At 39.0% G+C, this 14,755-nt stretch overlaps 2 protein-coding genes across 4 annotated transcripts in view; one reads left to right on the top strand and one right to left on the bottom strand.

Annotated features, from left to right (window-relative positions):
• Positions 1-8,851, bottom strand: part of PACRG (parkin coregulated) — a 266,103-nt gene extending 257,252 nt beyond the window's left edge. For both annotated transcript variants that reach the window (XM_034428504.3, XM_060692314.2), the window contains exon 1: positions 8,381-8,851. In XM_034428504.3, the coding sequence (XP_034284395.1) occupies positions 8,381-8,518 (138 nt within the window). In that variant the 5' untranslated portion in view covers positions 8,519-8,851. The remainder of the gene's footprint in view (positions 1-8,380) is intronic.
• A 1,300-nt stretch (positions 8,852-10,151) lies between these two features.
• The window catches only part of PRKN (parkin RBR E3 ubiquitin protein ligase), a 722,481-nt gene continuing 717,877 nt past the window's right edge, over positions 10,152-14,755 (top strand). The window contains exon 1 of one of the 2 annotated variants that reach the window (XM_034428505.3): positions 10,152-10,638. In XM_034428505.3, the coding sequence (XP_034284396.2) occupies positions 10,580-10,638 (59 nt within the window). In that variant the 5' untranslated portion in view covers positions 10,152-10,579. The remainder of the gene's footprint in view (positions 10,639-14,755) is intronic. The other variant, XM_034428508.3, reaches the window with a different exon arrangement.

The raw sequence follows: 14,755 nt of genomic DNA, 5'->3' as shown, positions 1-14,755 counted from the left end.
GAAGGGATGTTAGGGAGGCACAGATTTGTTTCTCATTTTTGGTCAGAGATACAATATCTTGGGAAAAATGGTTGGGAGCTGTATAATACTCAAAGATATTAAACGTAGACAGACTATCCTTTTGCGATACCTGTTTTCTCTGTTCCCTTCTGCCTATCCCAGAGGTTTGTCAAAAGAGCAGCAGACCATTGATCAGTGACCCCCAAGTTTCCCTGGCCTCATTGAGATATCTAAAATATTAGGCAGAAATCAATGAGAATACAGTGACCTTTCTGGAATCAGCACACATTGAACTGACTTGGGAGGAAAAAAAGAGCCCATGTGCGAGAGAGATAGGAAATACAGCATTTTGAAACAACTGTGAAAAATCATCATAAAGGAAAATAAAAACCCTGCATGATATAAATTTGCCCAGCTCCAAAGTAGGAACCTGTTTCTCTGTACAAGAATTTAATACCAGAAAGATAGCCTAAGGACAACATTTATTGTGAGGTAATAGCTGAGAAATTGGAAGCGCTTGACTTCTGCCATGAGGCTCCAGGGACATTATGATTAATACATAATCGCTATAGCTGTTGTTAAATTATAGTTTAATTTGTTATTAAGGTTTTATTATTACTTATAAAAAAAGCAAAAAAAAATGTTATAAACTTTAAGAAGGAGGAACTCTCTCATTAGTTTTTGTAATTTAAGGTGCCAGTTTATGAACTATTATAATACTCCATAAAATTTCAATGACTTGAACAAATATAAAAGAATATGTTGGGTTATTTTCCCGTGAGGATATAAATAAATAATGTATTTGTGAAATCCTTATAAAATCCCATACAGCATGAAAAGCATACCTATTTAACATCAACTGGAAAGCCGGAATAGAAACGAAATGAATGAATTTGCTATTATTTTTGAAGGATACAAGATATTAGCTATAGGTCAAATATTTGTTGTTTAGAATATATCACCTAACATACAACTTTGGGCAAGTTATACCTAATCTTTTGATACTAAATTCTAATCCTGTAAGATTATTTACTGTACTTTTGGTTACTCTCTAAACATGGAATGCCAAGGTGTAAAATAAAAATGGCAGCTCAAATCTTCAGACAGAACCTTAAAAAGATCTTCAGTATTTCTCCTGGTACAAAAGTCAAGAGTCAGAATAAGATCTTTGCTTAGTTAAGATTCATAACTTAGCTAGATCCTGTAACTGGATCTTAGTAGATCCAGTAACTTCCATACTTTAAAACTTAATCTATTTTTGTAAATCCTAAAATTACAGTACAAAGCTTAACTGAATTTTATCTGCTTGTATGAAAAAGAATATCATAAGGGCAGTGATGGGATTCAGCCAGTTCGTACCACTTCAGGAGAACCGGTTTTTAACTTTCTGAGCAGTTTGGTGAATTGGTTGTTGAAAGAAATCATTAGGGCAGAGAACTGATGGTTAAATTATTTGAATCTCACCACTGCATAAGGGCACTTGCTAATAGCAATACTGTAATCAGTGACTCCTTGTATTAGTTTAAAAAAAAATTACTACAAAATGCCATAGGATTTTGAGCTTTCGCTCCTTTATCATCTAACATCTAATTATTTCAATTTTATAAACTCACCAGAAAAGAAAAAAATACCAATTTCAGCACTATATTACTTCACTGCCAATTTTGAAAATTGTTTATAGTTGTACAACTGAAACAACGGTTATTCTCACTACAGCAGGTATTGAGAAGGAAGTGCTGTTTTGCTACAATATAATACCAAACTTAATAATGCTTGCTAACTGAAATTCTTTCAGCATCTGGCTAACAATCAAACAAACTGTAAAGACCACATTTACCATGTAGCCTATTCTAAGAATAGCAGATATATTAAGAATATACAGGTTCACTTAACAGAATAACAGAATTGGAAGGGAAGGGAGGTCTTATAGACCAACCCCCTGTTCTCTTCTTAAAAACCTTCAGTGTTGAAGCACCCATAACTTCTGGAGGCAAGTTGTTCTAATTATCAGGAAATTTCTCCTTAGGTCTAGGTGGATTCTCTCCTTGATTAGTTTTCATCCATTGCTTCTTTTCCTACTTTCAGGTGCACTGGAGAATAAGTTGACCCCTTCTTGTTTGTGAAAGCCCCTTTCACAAGTTTACCATCAAAGCCATCAATACCTGGACCATACTTATGATACACTGCTGGAATTACCTGGTTACAAGCTGAACTGAACAGTTTTGACCAAAAAAGAAGAAAACTGATGACTGAATTCCCCAGGCATTTCATCCCTATAGTAATTGATTATACCTGCCCCATAGAAATGGAGGCATAGGTTTACTTCAGATCAGACAAACTGTTGTAGAAGAAAAGCATGCATTGGATGATTATATAAAAGACAGGTAAGGACAAGTGTTGATGCAAGTTAAAAAAATGGAAGAGACTAAATGTACTGGAAACAAAAAATAAATATCGAAATAATGTAATAAAAACGCAAACAGTATGCTAGCAAGATGTACATAGTCAATTTCTACCAAAGATTGAAGAGAGAATGGATAAAGATAAAATTTGGTAAAGGATTACCACTGGACATTAGAAAAAGAAACTGGAGGCTTGATTTTGGCTATTCAAGAGCATGATATATGGACTAATGTAATAAAAGCCAGAATTGAAAAGGCATCAAATGATTAAAAGTGCAGATTGTGCAAAGAAGCAGAAGAACCAGTAGATCATATACTAAGCTTGTGTAAGAAGACTGCACAAATTGATTATAAACAACAACATAACACAGTGGTCGAAATAATTCACTGGAACATCTGTAAAAATTATCATGTATCAGTACTGAAAAATTGATGGGAGGATAGAGTGGAATAGTAGTCGAAAATTAGCAGGTTAAAATATAGTGGGATTTCTGAATACAGACTGGTTATGTCTTGGCTCATAACACCTCAGATATAACTGTGGTTGAAAAAAAAAGAAAGTATGGATAATTGATATGGCAATACCAGGTGACAGTAGAAGACAAAGAATTGGAGAAGATCACAAAGTACCAAGATCTGAAAATTGAAGTTGAAAGACTATGCCATAAATTGATTGAAGCGGTCCCAGTGGTTATTGGCACATTGGGTGCTCTATCAAAAAAATCGTAGATGGCACTTAGAAAATCTGTGCATTGACCAAACTGCCATCTATCATTTGCAAAAGGCCACAGTGCTCAGATCTGCACCAATTCTACACGAATACACTATGACATCTTATGTTCTTGGGAAGAACTTAATGGGTATGAAGGTAAGCTCCAGCTAAACAACTGGCAGCTATGATCCCATTGTGAACTGGTAGTAAAGGTAAGTAGAACCCACCCCTGACGTACAACCATAATTGCAGGCTACTTCTGCTGACTACCGGCTGCCAGCAGTTAGGCAGTTCGATTCTCACCGACTCAAGGTTGACTCAGCCTTCCATCCTGCTGAAGTCGGTAAAATGAGGACCCAGATTGTTGGGGGTACAGTTGACTCTGTAAACTGCTTAGAAAGGATTGTAAAGCACTGTAAAGTGGTAAGTCTAAGTGCTACTGCTATTACTAAAATTGGATCAGAATTTCTATTATTAAGAAAGGCAGTGGTTAAGTTAAATCGTGCCCAATTTTATGATTGTTTTGCCATGGTTGTTAACTGAATTGGGCATTCATTAAGTGATTCTGGTTTCCACCATTTGGAAACCATTTGCTTATTTGAAGCTGGCTGGGAAAGTTGAAAATAATGATCAGATGACTGAGATGATGCAACCATTGTAAATATATACCAGTTGCCAACTGCCCAAATTTTGATCACATGACCATGGGGATACTCCAATTGTTATAACTGCGAGGACTGGTTATAAGGCATTTTTCAGTGTCATTGTAACTTCAAATGGTCACTAAATGAATGGTTGTAAGTTCAGGTTTTTATTACCTGTATAACAAAACAATTTTGGAAACAAAAATAATGCACATTGTCTACAGACAAAATCCTGAAACAGTAGATTTATATTTGCTTTTCAGAAAGATGAAGCTGTTCCTAAATAAACAGCTGGTTCAGTTAGAAGCTTTCATATTTAAAAACTTGTAAGGGTGAAATAGTATTTTCTTTAAAATTCAAATTCCCATTTAACAACTATCCTAGATATCTTATCCATAACAAAATTATATGTTTTGTTATATACTATTTTCCTAAAATGCTAAGCCAGAACTGTCAATTACAATGGAATCTATAGCCACAGATACTAGCTTCTTAAAGCTTTAGCTCCCATTACACTACAGATATGCTGTTCACAGTTAGAATGCAATTTATTGTCTTTGTACTGTAGCCTTGCTTAAAATAATTTTAAAGACTCTTCTGTTTTCTCTTTCCCCAACCAAACAAAAAACAGTACCAGTATAGATAAAGTATTAGAAGCTGGGAAAATAATAATAGAGTAGAATAATAATAGAAATAATAGTATAGAGTTTATTTACAGTCTTAGAAATTGGAAAACTAAGTAATTGTTTCCTTCCTGGCTTCATTGCTCAGATATATCTAAAGCAGCTTTTTGAAACATAATTCAAAAGCTATGTGGGCTAAAAGTATTTGTAGAAATAAAACTTGGCATTCTCTGAATGTTTCTTTAGCAGAGCTAGCTCTTTCCAAATTGGGAATAATAATCAGAAGGCAGAAATAGTGTAATAATTTGCAATGAATTCAATAGCCTCAGACCTGCAATGTAACAACTTTTATAGGGTAATATTATATTACCCAATCTATCTTTTTTTCTAACTAGACTAGTTAATTTCCCAGTAGTTCCATGTGTTACTTCTAACTACAGTAACTCAAAACACTAGAGAGTGCTTTTCTACAATGGAAAACTACTGCTAGGGGTAGTTGAACAACTTATCACCTTTGTAAGATAAAGTACATTTTCCCCTTTGTGTTTTATCTGTGCATGTTTATGGACAAATAAAACTATAGTATCAAAACTGTAATCATTAAATATTATCCTGCTTTCATGGTTCTTTCCTGGCAACTGAGATTCTGAAAACTATAATAATTATAAAGATGAAACCAGCTTTTTCATTTAGTTTTAGATGCACAAATGATCATTACTACATACAAATATCTTAATTAAAAAGAGTAAACACTAAGCATTTGCATCTTATTTAACTTCAAACTGAAAATAGGCAGCAAGACTTATGCAAGAATCCTGGGATCTTTATACAAATGCTTTCAGTATATTAATCTGTATCTTTATAATATAATACTTGATTCTCACATATATTTTACCTAAAAATCAATTATCAGGTGAAAATAATACAACTTTCATACTAAAAGTATCTATTGGCTGGCCATTTCTAAAAATACCACATTTATCAGCTCTATCATTCTGTTGGAAGGAATTAGATTATTTTTGCCATGATAGACTATTTCCAATATAAAAATATTGTTGTAGATTGAATTTATACACTTACTTTGATTGTAATATTATCAATTTAAGTCATAATTTATAACTGATCTTATTGTCAATGCACCATAACAAGTGGAGAATGTGTATGTAATAAGGGACTTCTTTATCTATAATGTATTGCTACTTCAAAGTTATTGCAAAGATAGAAGTAATGTATGTCCCTGGTGAAAATCTGAGAATCCCAGTATTTGGAACAATCTTTCAATTTCTTTTTTCTTTCAATCTCTCCAAACTCTCTTCTATTCCTTTACTTAAACTCTGAAGTGCTTGCAGTTCTGCTCTTGTTATTATTTCGCTAGATTTCAAATCATTACCCTGTCAGGAATAGAGCAGGCAGCTGCACTTAAGATGATCTGGTCTAAGTTCAAAGCTAAGCAGTAATAATTTTGGTTTGTACTTGATAGGATACTACCAAGTCATATCAGGACTGAATGTTAGACTAAGAAGTGAAAAAGAAACAACTCTGAAGAATAGAAATCTTTGTTGCCAGGAAAATTATATGGTTATGTCCCTCAAGAGTTAATCTTAGCACAAGGCATCTTTTTAGTTTTTATATCATGTTTGGTCACCTGAAATTACTGTATGTATCTTCAGATATCATATTTCCCAATAATCTTCATTCATAAGCTTCCTCAACAGGTGGCTAAAAGTTTGTAGTTTGTTCATGGATTGTTTACTAGCAGTCTTGACTCAGTTCCTTAATGTTTTCAAAGCCTCTAACTTTTATTCAAACCTACGGGCCATACTAAAGTAAGCTATGGTGCTAAAAATACCCAAACAGTTTGTGTGAAAATTAGTGCTATGCTAAAATCTATTTTGAACCCATAAGATCTAAGATACACTTGGATTTTCCCATTGCTTGGCAATACTAGTACATGTAGATCTCTATTTTTTAAAAAAACCTGTTTTAGAAGAATGGCTCATATTGAATGAAAAGCAGTGTGGGTGAAGATGTTTACACACTGCACCTCAACTGTGTTTGCCCAATTTCAACACTATGTTAGCCAACTGCATTTTGCTTGTGAAATGTAGCTGGTTTATGGTGAGCAAGTTCGAAAGCAAAACAAGCAACAAAAAAAAATCTGAAATGAATACAGTGTTCTGTGTGAACATAGACCAGGGGTCCTCAAACTTGGCAGCTTTAAGACTTGTGGACTTCAACTCCCAAAATTCTGGGAGTTGAAGTCCACAAGTCTTAAAGCTGCCAAGTTTGAAGACCTCTGACATAGACTATGGCATGAACTTATACCATGCTCCTTGATAAAAGTCTCATAGAACTAATAATGGCTGGGAAAGTTGAGTAGAGTTGCATAAAATAATGCTGATGAACTGTGGAAAGGAACAGAAAAGTAGAGATGGTAATATATTAACTTGCAATCCTTGGGCATTATACAAGTGGACATTGCATTTTCTTTGGGTAGTAATTATCAATAACACTGCAATGCAGGGGCAGGTTCCAAATCCCATTGCTACTGGTTCACTTGTGCATGCTTGCGCAGCACTTCTGCGCAGAAGTGTCCAGGTGGGTGGGCAGAGCCTCCCGTCACTACCGCTAACGGTTTGCCCGATCTGGTGCAAACTGGTAGCAACCCACCACTGCTGCAATGTTATATAACTTCTATCTAGAAATTCTGTGATGAATGGTTTTTAATCGCAGATAAAGTTACAAACAGTTAATTCAAAATAAAGTTCATTACATGCTATGATGACTTCTTGACTCTTGAATAAAAGCCACAGTATTTGTTTAGTGTAGTGATCATTCATCACTGACTTATTTTGGAATAATTATGCACAGAATCACACAGCACTTCCCCATATTTAATATATGACAATGCTTTAATCATCTCTCTCACACACGAAAGAAAACTCCTAGAATTTAAAAAAAAATAAGTAAAAATGGAATGGTTTGGACCTTTTCCAAAAGTGTGGTTTATATTTCCATATACGAGTTCCAATAGAAAGTAGTGGGGATACAGGTCAAGATGTAGAGTTTTATTTAATGCTTACTTTATGATAACCTTGAGAGTATTTTGAATGTTTTATGAAAAGTTGAACATCAGGAGATTTGGGCTCTGTGGAACAGATGAAATATTGAAGAAGAAGAAAGAGATAAAAGTAGTACAGGCAAAAATCATAATAATTAGAAGCGCAAAAAATTGCAAAAGAATTGGGTTAAAAATAAGCAGGTCATTAAGCTAGCAGCTAAACACAGAATAAACATTTCAGATCAAAAGCCGGAGAGAGCAATATCTTTCAATCAAGAACAACTTCTTAGAATCTGGGTGGCTCCTAGCATAGTGTATGGGATCTCCTGGATCTCAAGTCAGACTCGTTAACCATGGGAAGCAATGGGATGGATTGTTAACGTATTTGGATGAGAAAACAGAAAGGAAATTGTTTCAAGTGCGACTTTGGTGACATTATAGCAGTGTTCCAATATTTGAGGTGCTGCCACAGAGAGGAGGGGGTCAGGCTATTTTCCAAAGCACCTGAAGGCCAGACAAGGAACAAGGGATGGAAACTGATCAAGGAGAGATTCCAGCCTGAAATAAGGATAAATCTTCTGACAGCGGGAGCAATCAAACAATTGCCTTCAGAAGTTGTGGGAGCTTCATCACTGGAAGCTTTCAAGAAGAGACTGGACTGCCATCTGTCAGAAATGGTGTAGGGTCTCCTGCTTGGGCGGAGGGTTAGACTAGATGACCTACAAGGTCCCTTCCAACTCTGTTAATCTGTAATGGTTGGTGGGTGAAGTTCGTTTAGGGGGACCTGGCAGGCAAATCCTCCCCCCTCTCCTCAAGATGTCATCCCCGTCCTTTCCTCACCCATTGCAAACGGCAGGCCAGCCCTTCCTCCCTCGGGCGCTTCTGATCCTCCAAAGGATCAGAAAGCCTTCTATTATTTTAAGGGCATCGCAACATACCACGGTGTTTTTCATCATTGCTTTGATGGTGAATCCATCGCTGACCTGCTTCTTGGTTCTTTTTGCGTGTCGCAGCGGCTCCTGCAGCTGCTGGGGTCTCAGTTTGGGGGGGCTTACACCCTCTTTTTCTGCCACCATCTTCTCCGGAGGCTGCTTGCTGCACGTGGGATTTGGAGGTCGGGATTTTAAAAGGAAACTATTTGGATACGAAAACAGATTTTTTTCCTCCCCCCCCTTGGGTCAAATTTCCCCCCACCTAATTTTCGTCCCTTTGCATTTGCTCCTTTCACCCCTTGGTTTAGCTCCTGGGAAGGCTCCTGTGTGGCTTCGAGCAAGAGGAGGAGGGGAAGGGGGGAAAATATATGCCTGTTTCTAACACCAACTCGCTTCTAGGAATCGGTTGCTAGGCAACGTATCAACAACCAGCCTCCGGAGCACAAGGATTCCGCCCTTGTCGGCAACTTCGGTACAGCTGAGCGGATTCGATTTACATACGCATGCGCATTCGGCGTAACTGAAGCCGCGCGACTCCGTGAAGTCACGAAATACAGAAGCTGAAGGCTTTTGCCCTCAGTTTAAGGAATAGGGAAGGAGAGGATGGCAACGTAGCAGGGTTCAGACGCGAAAAGCAGGCTGGACGCTGGGTCGCTTTTATTAGTCCTTTGACCCTCGCTAGCCCACAACTTTCCTATGAATGGTTTTGTTCTGAAAACCAAAAGTAAATTGTCCTGAATCAGAAAATGTGAGCGCCGCTGGTTCCATGCGAAAAAGTTACCTAGTTCAGAAAAAGGGAGCAAATTAGAGGGATGAATTGACTATCCCCATATATAATATCCTAATATTTGGAAGGATTTAAAACATCTTTTAAAAAAAAAAATTCAAAGTACACTTTATATACAGTTCCCGAAAATGAAGGGACTTTTATCAATTCCATCCTGCGCGTTTCCTGACGAGTAAATTCTACTGACAATTCTAATCTATGGGATTCGTTCTCGACTAGCGTTATCTTCTCATTTCTTGCAAAAAGAGCAGGAATGTGGCACGCTGGCAATATTTCATTTGTTTATTTTGCAAACGAAATATCTGTAAGCCTCCCTCGTCTCCAAAGGCTCTGGGGCATCTACAACTTCGACTAAGGGACGTGCCGTCCCTGTCCTAATGTTCCCTTATTCATGTATTCATTTTATGTATTCAATTCATGTTTATACTTATATATATTATCCAATATGTACCCGACAAAATAAAATAAATAAAAATAAATCCAAATGACCCCCAGAAACAAAACAAGCACACACAAAAAAACCCTCTACGTTATCATCCCCACAATTGATCCGTTAACGCTTTCTACTTTAATTGGACTGGTGTGGCTTTTATAGTGAGAAAGCAAAGAATTGCAAAGTTTGTTTGTTTGTTTATTATTTATTTATTTATTTATTTATTTATTTATTTTCTATACCGCCCTTCTCCCGAAGGACTCAGGGCGGTCTTGAGCGCTATGCTATATAAATTTTTAAAAAATGCGTTTTTTTTTTAAAAAAAAATGGTACTCCTGCTCTGAACATTACTGCTTTAACATGAAAAGTTTGGTCAGATGGACTCTTTTTTTAAAAAATAAAACTTAAATCCAATACAGAATAACGTACGTATTCTACATCTATTATAAGATGATGGAAAACAAAAAACCAAAGCAACCCCCCCCCCAAAAAACAAAAAAACCAGGAACATCCGGAGAAGGAATTGAATTCACTTCGCTATTTCGCTGCCCCTTTTTAAAAAAAGCGTTTGTTCCTTTAAGTCTCGTTTCTTGAGTGGCGTGGAAGTCGGCAAAGAATTAGTTCGAACTATGCTGTGGTCTCTTTTTATTTTTAAAAGGATGTGCAAAGCGCGCGAGCAATCTCGATCTCAAAAAGGAGGAATTCTACCCGGGATCAATGCAGAACTAAAGATCATCTGCCTTACGCTGAATACGTTGAACCAGGAGACTTGTAGTACTGAAAGAAGGTAGCCCGGCCGATTGAGAGATACGTTTGATTCCATATATTTACACGCGGAGTCCTCCCGCGGCAGGAGGAAGGTGGAGCACTACATTTCCCAAAGCGCTTTGTAACGTGGCTTTTGCTCGCCTGCGCACTGGGGCACCTTACCGTCTGACCGGCCTGCAGGGAGCGTAGATCCTCAAGTTTGGCTTTTGCAGTTCGAATGCGAACAGATCAGGGTTTCAGGGCGCCCCACCCCATTGCCAGCACTGGCCATGATCGGTGAGTGAAACCCGGATGTGGTCCTTCACATATACAACCCCTTATTTTGTGCGGGGAGGGCGCGAGATGGCGGAAAGGAGGTTGTTATGCGAGGTTGTTGTGTTTACTGCAAAGTGCAGGTGCCCCTTTGCACACGGATGCCATTTCAATATCGCGTCATTTCAGGTTTGGAATCCCACGTTCATTTTATAGCTCGCAGGTTAGCTAGTCGCCGATGAGCCCATTGGAGAACTTGCGAGATATTTTGATGTTTTCCAAAGGCAAGACGACAAGAGAAAAAGAGGACAAGGGAAACCCGCGTTTAAGTGATCTACAAGCCGCATAAAGGAATGTGGGAGGCGACTGTAGCTATTCAGATGAGCTTTTGCGTGACGTTGTCATATCATGTGGCACTGAGCTGTTCTCCTAAAATGATCTAATCCACAGCAGACTTGTGTTGCACGGCTCATTGCTCGGGAACTCTTGATTACAGCAAAAAAGGGGAAGATCTCATAACACTGAAGTTTGTTGACTGCTTGATGGCTGTTGTGTCACCCGCCCTTTTTCAAAACTGTTGTCTTTTTGTTGTACTCTTTATAGCGTGTAAAAAAAATACTTCCATAGTCATGTGATCAAAATTCAGACGCTTGGCAACTGACATGTCTTTATGACAGTTGCAGTGTCCTGAAGCCTTCGGACAAGCAAATCAACGGGGAAGCCAGTTTCACGTGTGTTACTAAATTAACAACTGTAGTGATTTGTTTAACAACTCTAGCAAGAAAGGTCATCAAATGAGACAAAATTCATTTAAGCAGTTTTGCTCAGCAATGGAAATTTTGGGTTCAGTTGTCCTAAACCAAGGACTACCAGTATTTTGTGATTGCAGAAGATTGAAGTAATTACATTATTTAGGGGATAATGATGGACTCCCTAATGGATGAATTTAGTTGACCTATTTGGGTATAAATATCTTTATTGAAGTGGCTGAAGTAAACCAGTATGGAAGAATGAATGAAACTGCTCTAGAAAATATGTCATACTTACAAATGCTAAATTAATATGTACCATATTTTTCAGAGTATAAGACGCACCTTAATTTTGGGGGAGGAAAACAAAAAAACAAGAATTCTGCCTGTGCTTACCAGCATCAGGATCACCGGCATCCTCACTTCCATTTGGATTTTGATAATGAGTAGCACAGATTGCTTCAGGGAATTGGGGAGGAAAAAGAGATTGCTTCCATGCATCATGTTTTCCGGCGTTTTCCTCCCCAATTCCCCAAAGCCACGCACCTTCCTCCTCCTTTTCTGCAGTCTCACTTTCTCTTCCCTCCTGGCCATATCCGTCTCCCGGGCCAGGAGCAGAAGCTAACCACCCTCAGGAGAAGGGGCAGGCTGGGCGGCGAGCACCTTGCCTTACACCTCTCACGCAGAAGCACCCACTTCACAAGAGTATAGCCTCCATGCATCACATTTTCTGGCGTTTTCCTCCCCGATTCCCCGATGCAATTCACACAGCTGCGCGCCCTCATGAAAATGTGGTGGCGGCAGTTTTCAGCCGGTTCCAAGCAGCAGCCTAACTGTTTCTGCCTCCTATCTCCCAGTGTGCGGAGACCGAAAATGTGATGCTCATTTTTGGCCATGTGAGGATCCCCACCGCCTAAAACGACTGGAAAATGTGATGCACGGAGGCTGACAACCTCCCAAGGGTGGGGGCCAGTGGGTGGGTGGGGCTATATTCGGAGTATAAGTCGTACCCATATTTTCACCCCCTTTTTGGGGGTAAAAAAGTGCGTCTTATACTCCGAAAAATACAGTAATAACAAAATGGCATCTGTAAGATTTCTGGATAAATTTCTCAGTGCTTCTGTGTAACCCTAACTAATGAAAAAATTGATTTGATTTGATCATCTCTACATTAAAACAGCAAAACTTTCTCCACAAACTTTATGGTTACATATAATGGTTATCTATGGTTGAGTGTTCATTGTGGTTTACTGAGTTAATCGGATTGTCTGTGTTCATATACTACACAGAGCTGCAAACCAACCAACCATGTTTTATTGCAGCATGTGGTGCAAACAGTTTTTCTTTCTCTTTCTCTGATTTGTGTTGAATTCCAAAGGATGGGGAGAAAAATCCCAGCTAGCAAGAAAGGTACAATTCTGTTTAAATCCTGTTTGAAAAAAAATCAAATTCTCAGTGCTGATTTCAAGTCAAACATAATCTTACATGAATTTTTTCTGTCCTTTGGTCTATGACCGTAATAAAATAATTAAAATATTTTTTAAATTATATAAAGGCAAAACTAATTCTCCCTTATTGTCCCTTATATCTTAGTCACTTCCCATTGTTCTATATTGATGCAAGAACTTCCATTGGTCCAGGACACAGCAACACACATACTGTAGTTTTGGGCAGCTAAGGTTTGCCTAGATTACATTGTTGTGTGAATTGTATTGACTTCCAGTTGTTTTCTGAGTGTAATTCAAGGCATTGGTTATTATCCTTAAAGCCCTGCATAGCGCAAGACCAGGTTACTTGTAAGACTCAAAGGGTCTCTGCCTGTCCCAATTCTTCTCTATTAAACAATGTTGTTTTGTGAGTTCAAGGATTGCACTTTTTCTGTTGTGACACCCATCCTATGGAGTAGTTTCCATTGAGATCCAGAGATCCTTGCCTCCCAGAAAACTCTAAAGTCCTGGTAAATTGAAGTGTTAGATAAGCCTGATACAGGTGTAGTTTTTCTGGTTGAGTTTGTTACATTGTGCCCTGGTCACTGTATAATGATTATATTAATTTTGCTTGATTTAGAGAGGTGTTATTATGCTGCTTTAAATGATTATTGTTAGTCATCCAGAGATCATATATAAGATGGTTACCATGTACATTTTCTAAAATAAACAAATAAACATAGCAAAGAATCTCAGCACAATACTATGTCCAGTTCCTTAAAAGTAGATACCGTTGTTTTTGGTGATGTTTGCTCCCAATAAGAATGTACAGAATATTGAACTAAGTAAGGGGTTCATGAAGTTGTTGGATTCCAATGAGCTCACTGTTTAACCCTCTCAATTAGATTTCACTGAGATAATTCCAACCAAATACTATATTTTTCATAGTTCTTTTTTAGTTGATTCCTTTTGTATCAATAAGAATGTATTTTCTTTTTCTGCTTTATCTTTAGTGGTGACCCCTGAGGACGTGGACAGGATTCTGGGTAGACTGAACGCGACCACTTGTTTATTGGACCCGTGTCCTTCCTGGTTAGTACTGGCTTCCCGGGAAGTGACACGAGGCTGGCTCCAGGGGATTATAAACGCTTTGCTGAGTGAGGGTGACTTTCCCGCCGCCTTGAAAGAGGTGGTGGTGAGGCCCCTCCTCAAGAAGCCTTCCCTGGACCCGGCAATGTTGGTAAATTATCGTCCGGTCTCCAACCTTCGCTTTGTTGCGAAGGTTGTTGAGAGTGTGGTCGCGCAACAGCTCCCCCAGCACCTGGATGAAACGACGTATCTGGATCCGTTCCAGTCGGGCTTCAGGCCCGGGTACAGCACGGAAACGGCAGTGGTCGCATTGGTTGATGATCTCTGGAGGGCTCGGGACAGGGGGTGCTCCTCTGTCCTGGTCCTGTTAGATCTCTCAGCGGCTTTTGATACCATCGACCATGGTATCATGCTGCACCGGTTGGAAGAGTTGGGGGTGGGAGGCACTGTGTTGTGGTGGTTCTCCTCCTTTCTCTCTGACCGGTCGCAGTCTGTGTTGACGGGGACAGAGGTCGACCCCAAGGCCCCTCATATGTGGGGTGCCGCAAGGGTCAGTCCTCTCGCCTCTCCTGTTTAACATTTATGTGAAGCCGCTGGGCGAGATCATCCGTGGTTTCGGGGTGGAGTACCATCAGTACGCTGACGACACCTAGCTGTACATCTCCACCCCGAATCACCCCAACGATGCCCTTGAAGTGATGTCCCGGTGCCTGGAGGCCGTACGGATCTGGATGGGGAGGAACAGGCTCAGGCTCAACCCATCCAAGACTGAGTGGCTGTGGTTTCCGACGTCCCGATATAGTCAGTTGACGCCATCACTGACTATTGGGGGCGAATCATTGGCCCCCACGGAGAGGGTTCGCAACTTGGCGTCCT

Source organism: Pantherophis guttatus, chromosome 1 (genome assembly GCF_059756535.1).
Source record: "Pantherophis guttatus breed Tessera chromosome 1, ASM5975653v1, whole genome shotgun sequence".
NCBI classification, from domain to species: domain Eukaryota; kingdom Metazoa; phylum Chordata; class Lepidosauria; order Squamata; family Colubridae; genus Pantherophis; species Pantherophis guttatus.
The sequence above is the reverse complement of the archived record's forward strand: the minus strand, read 5'-3'. Positions and strand labels throughout refer to the sequence as shown.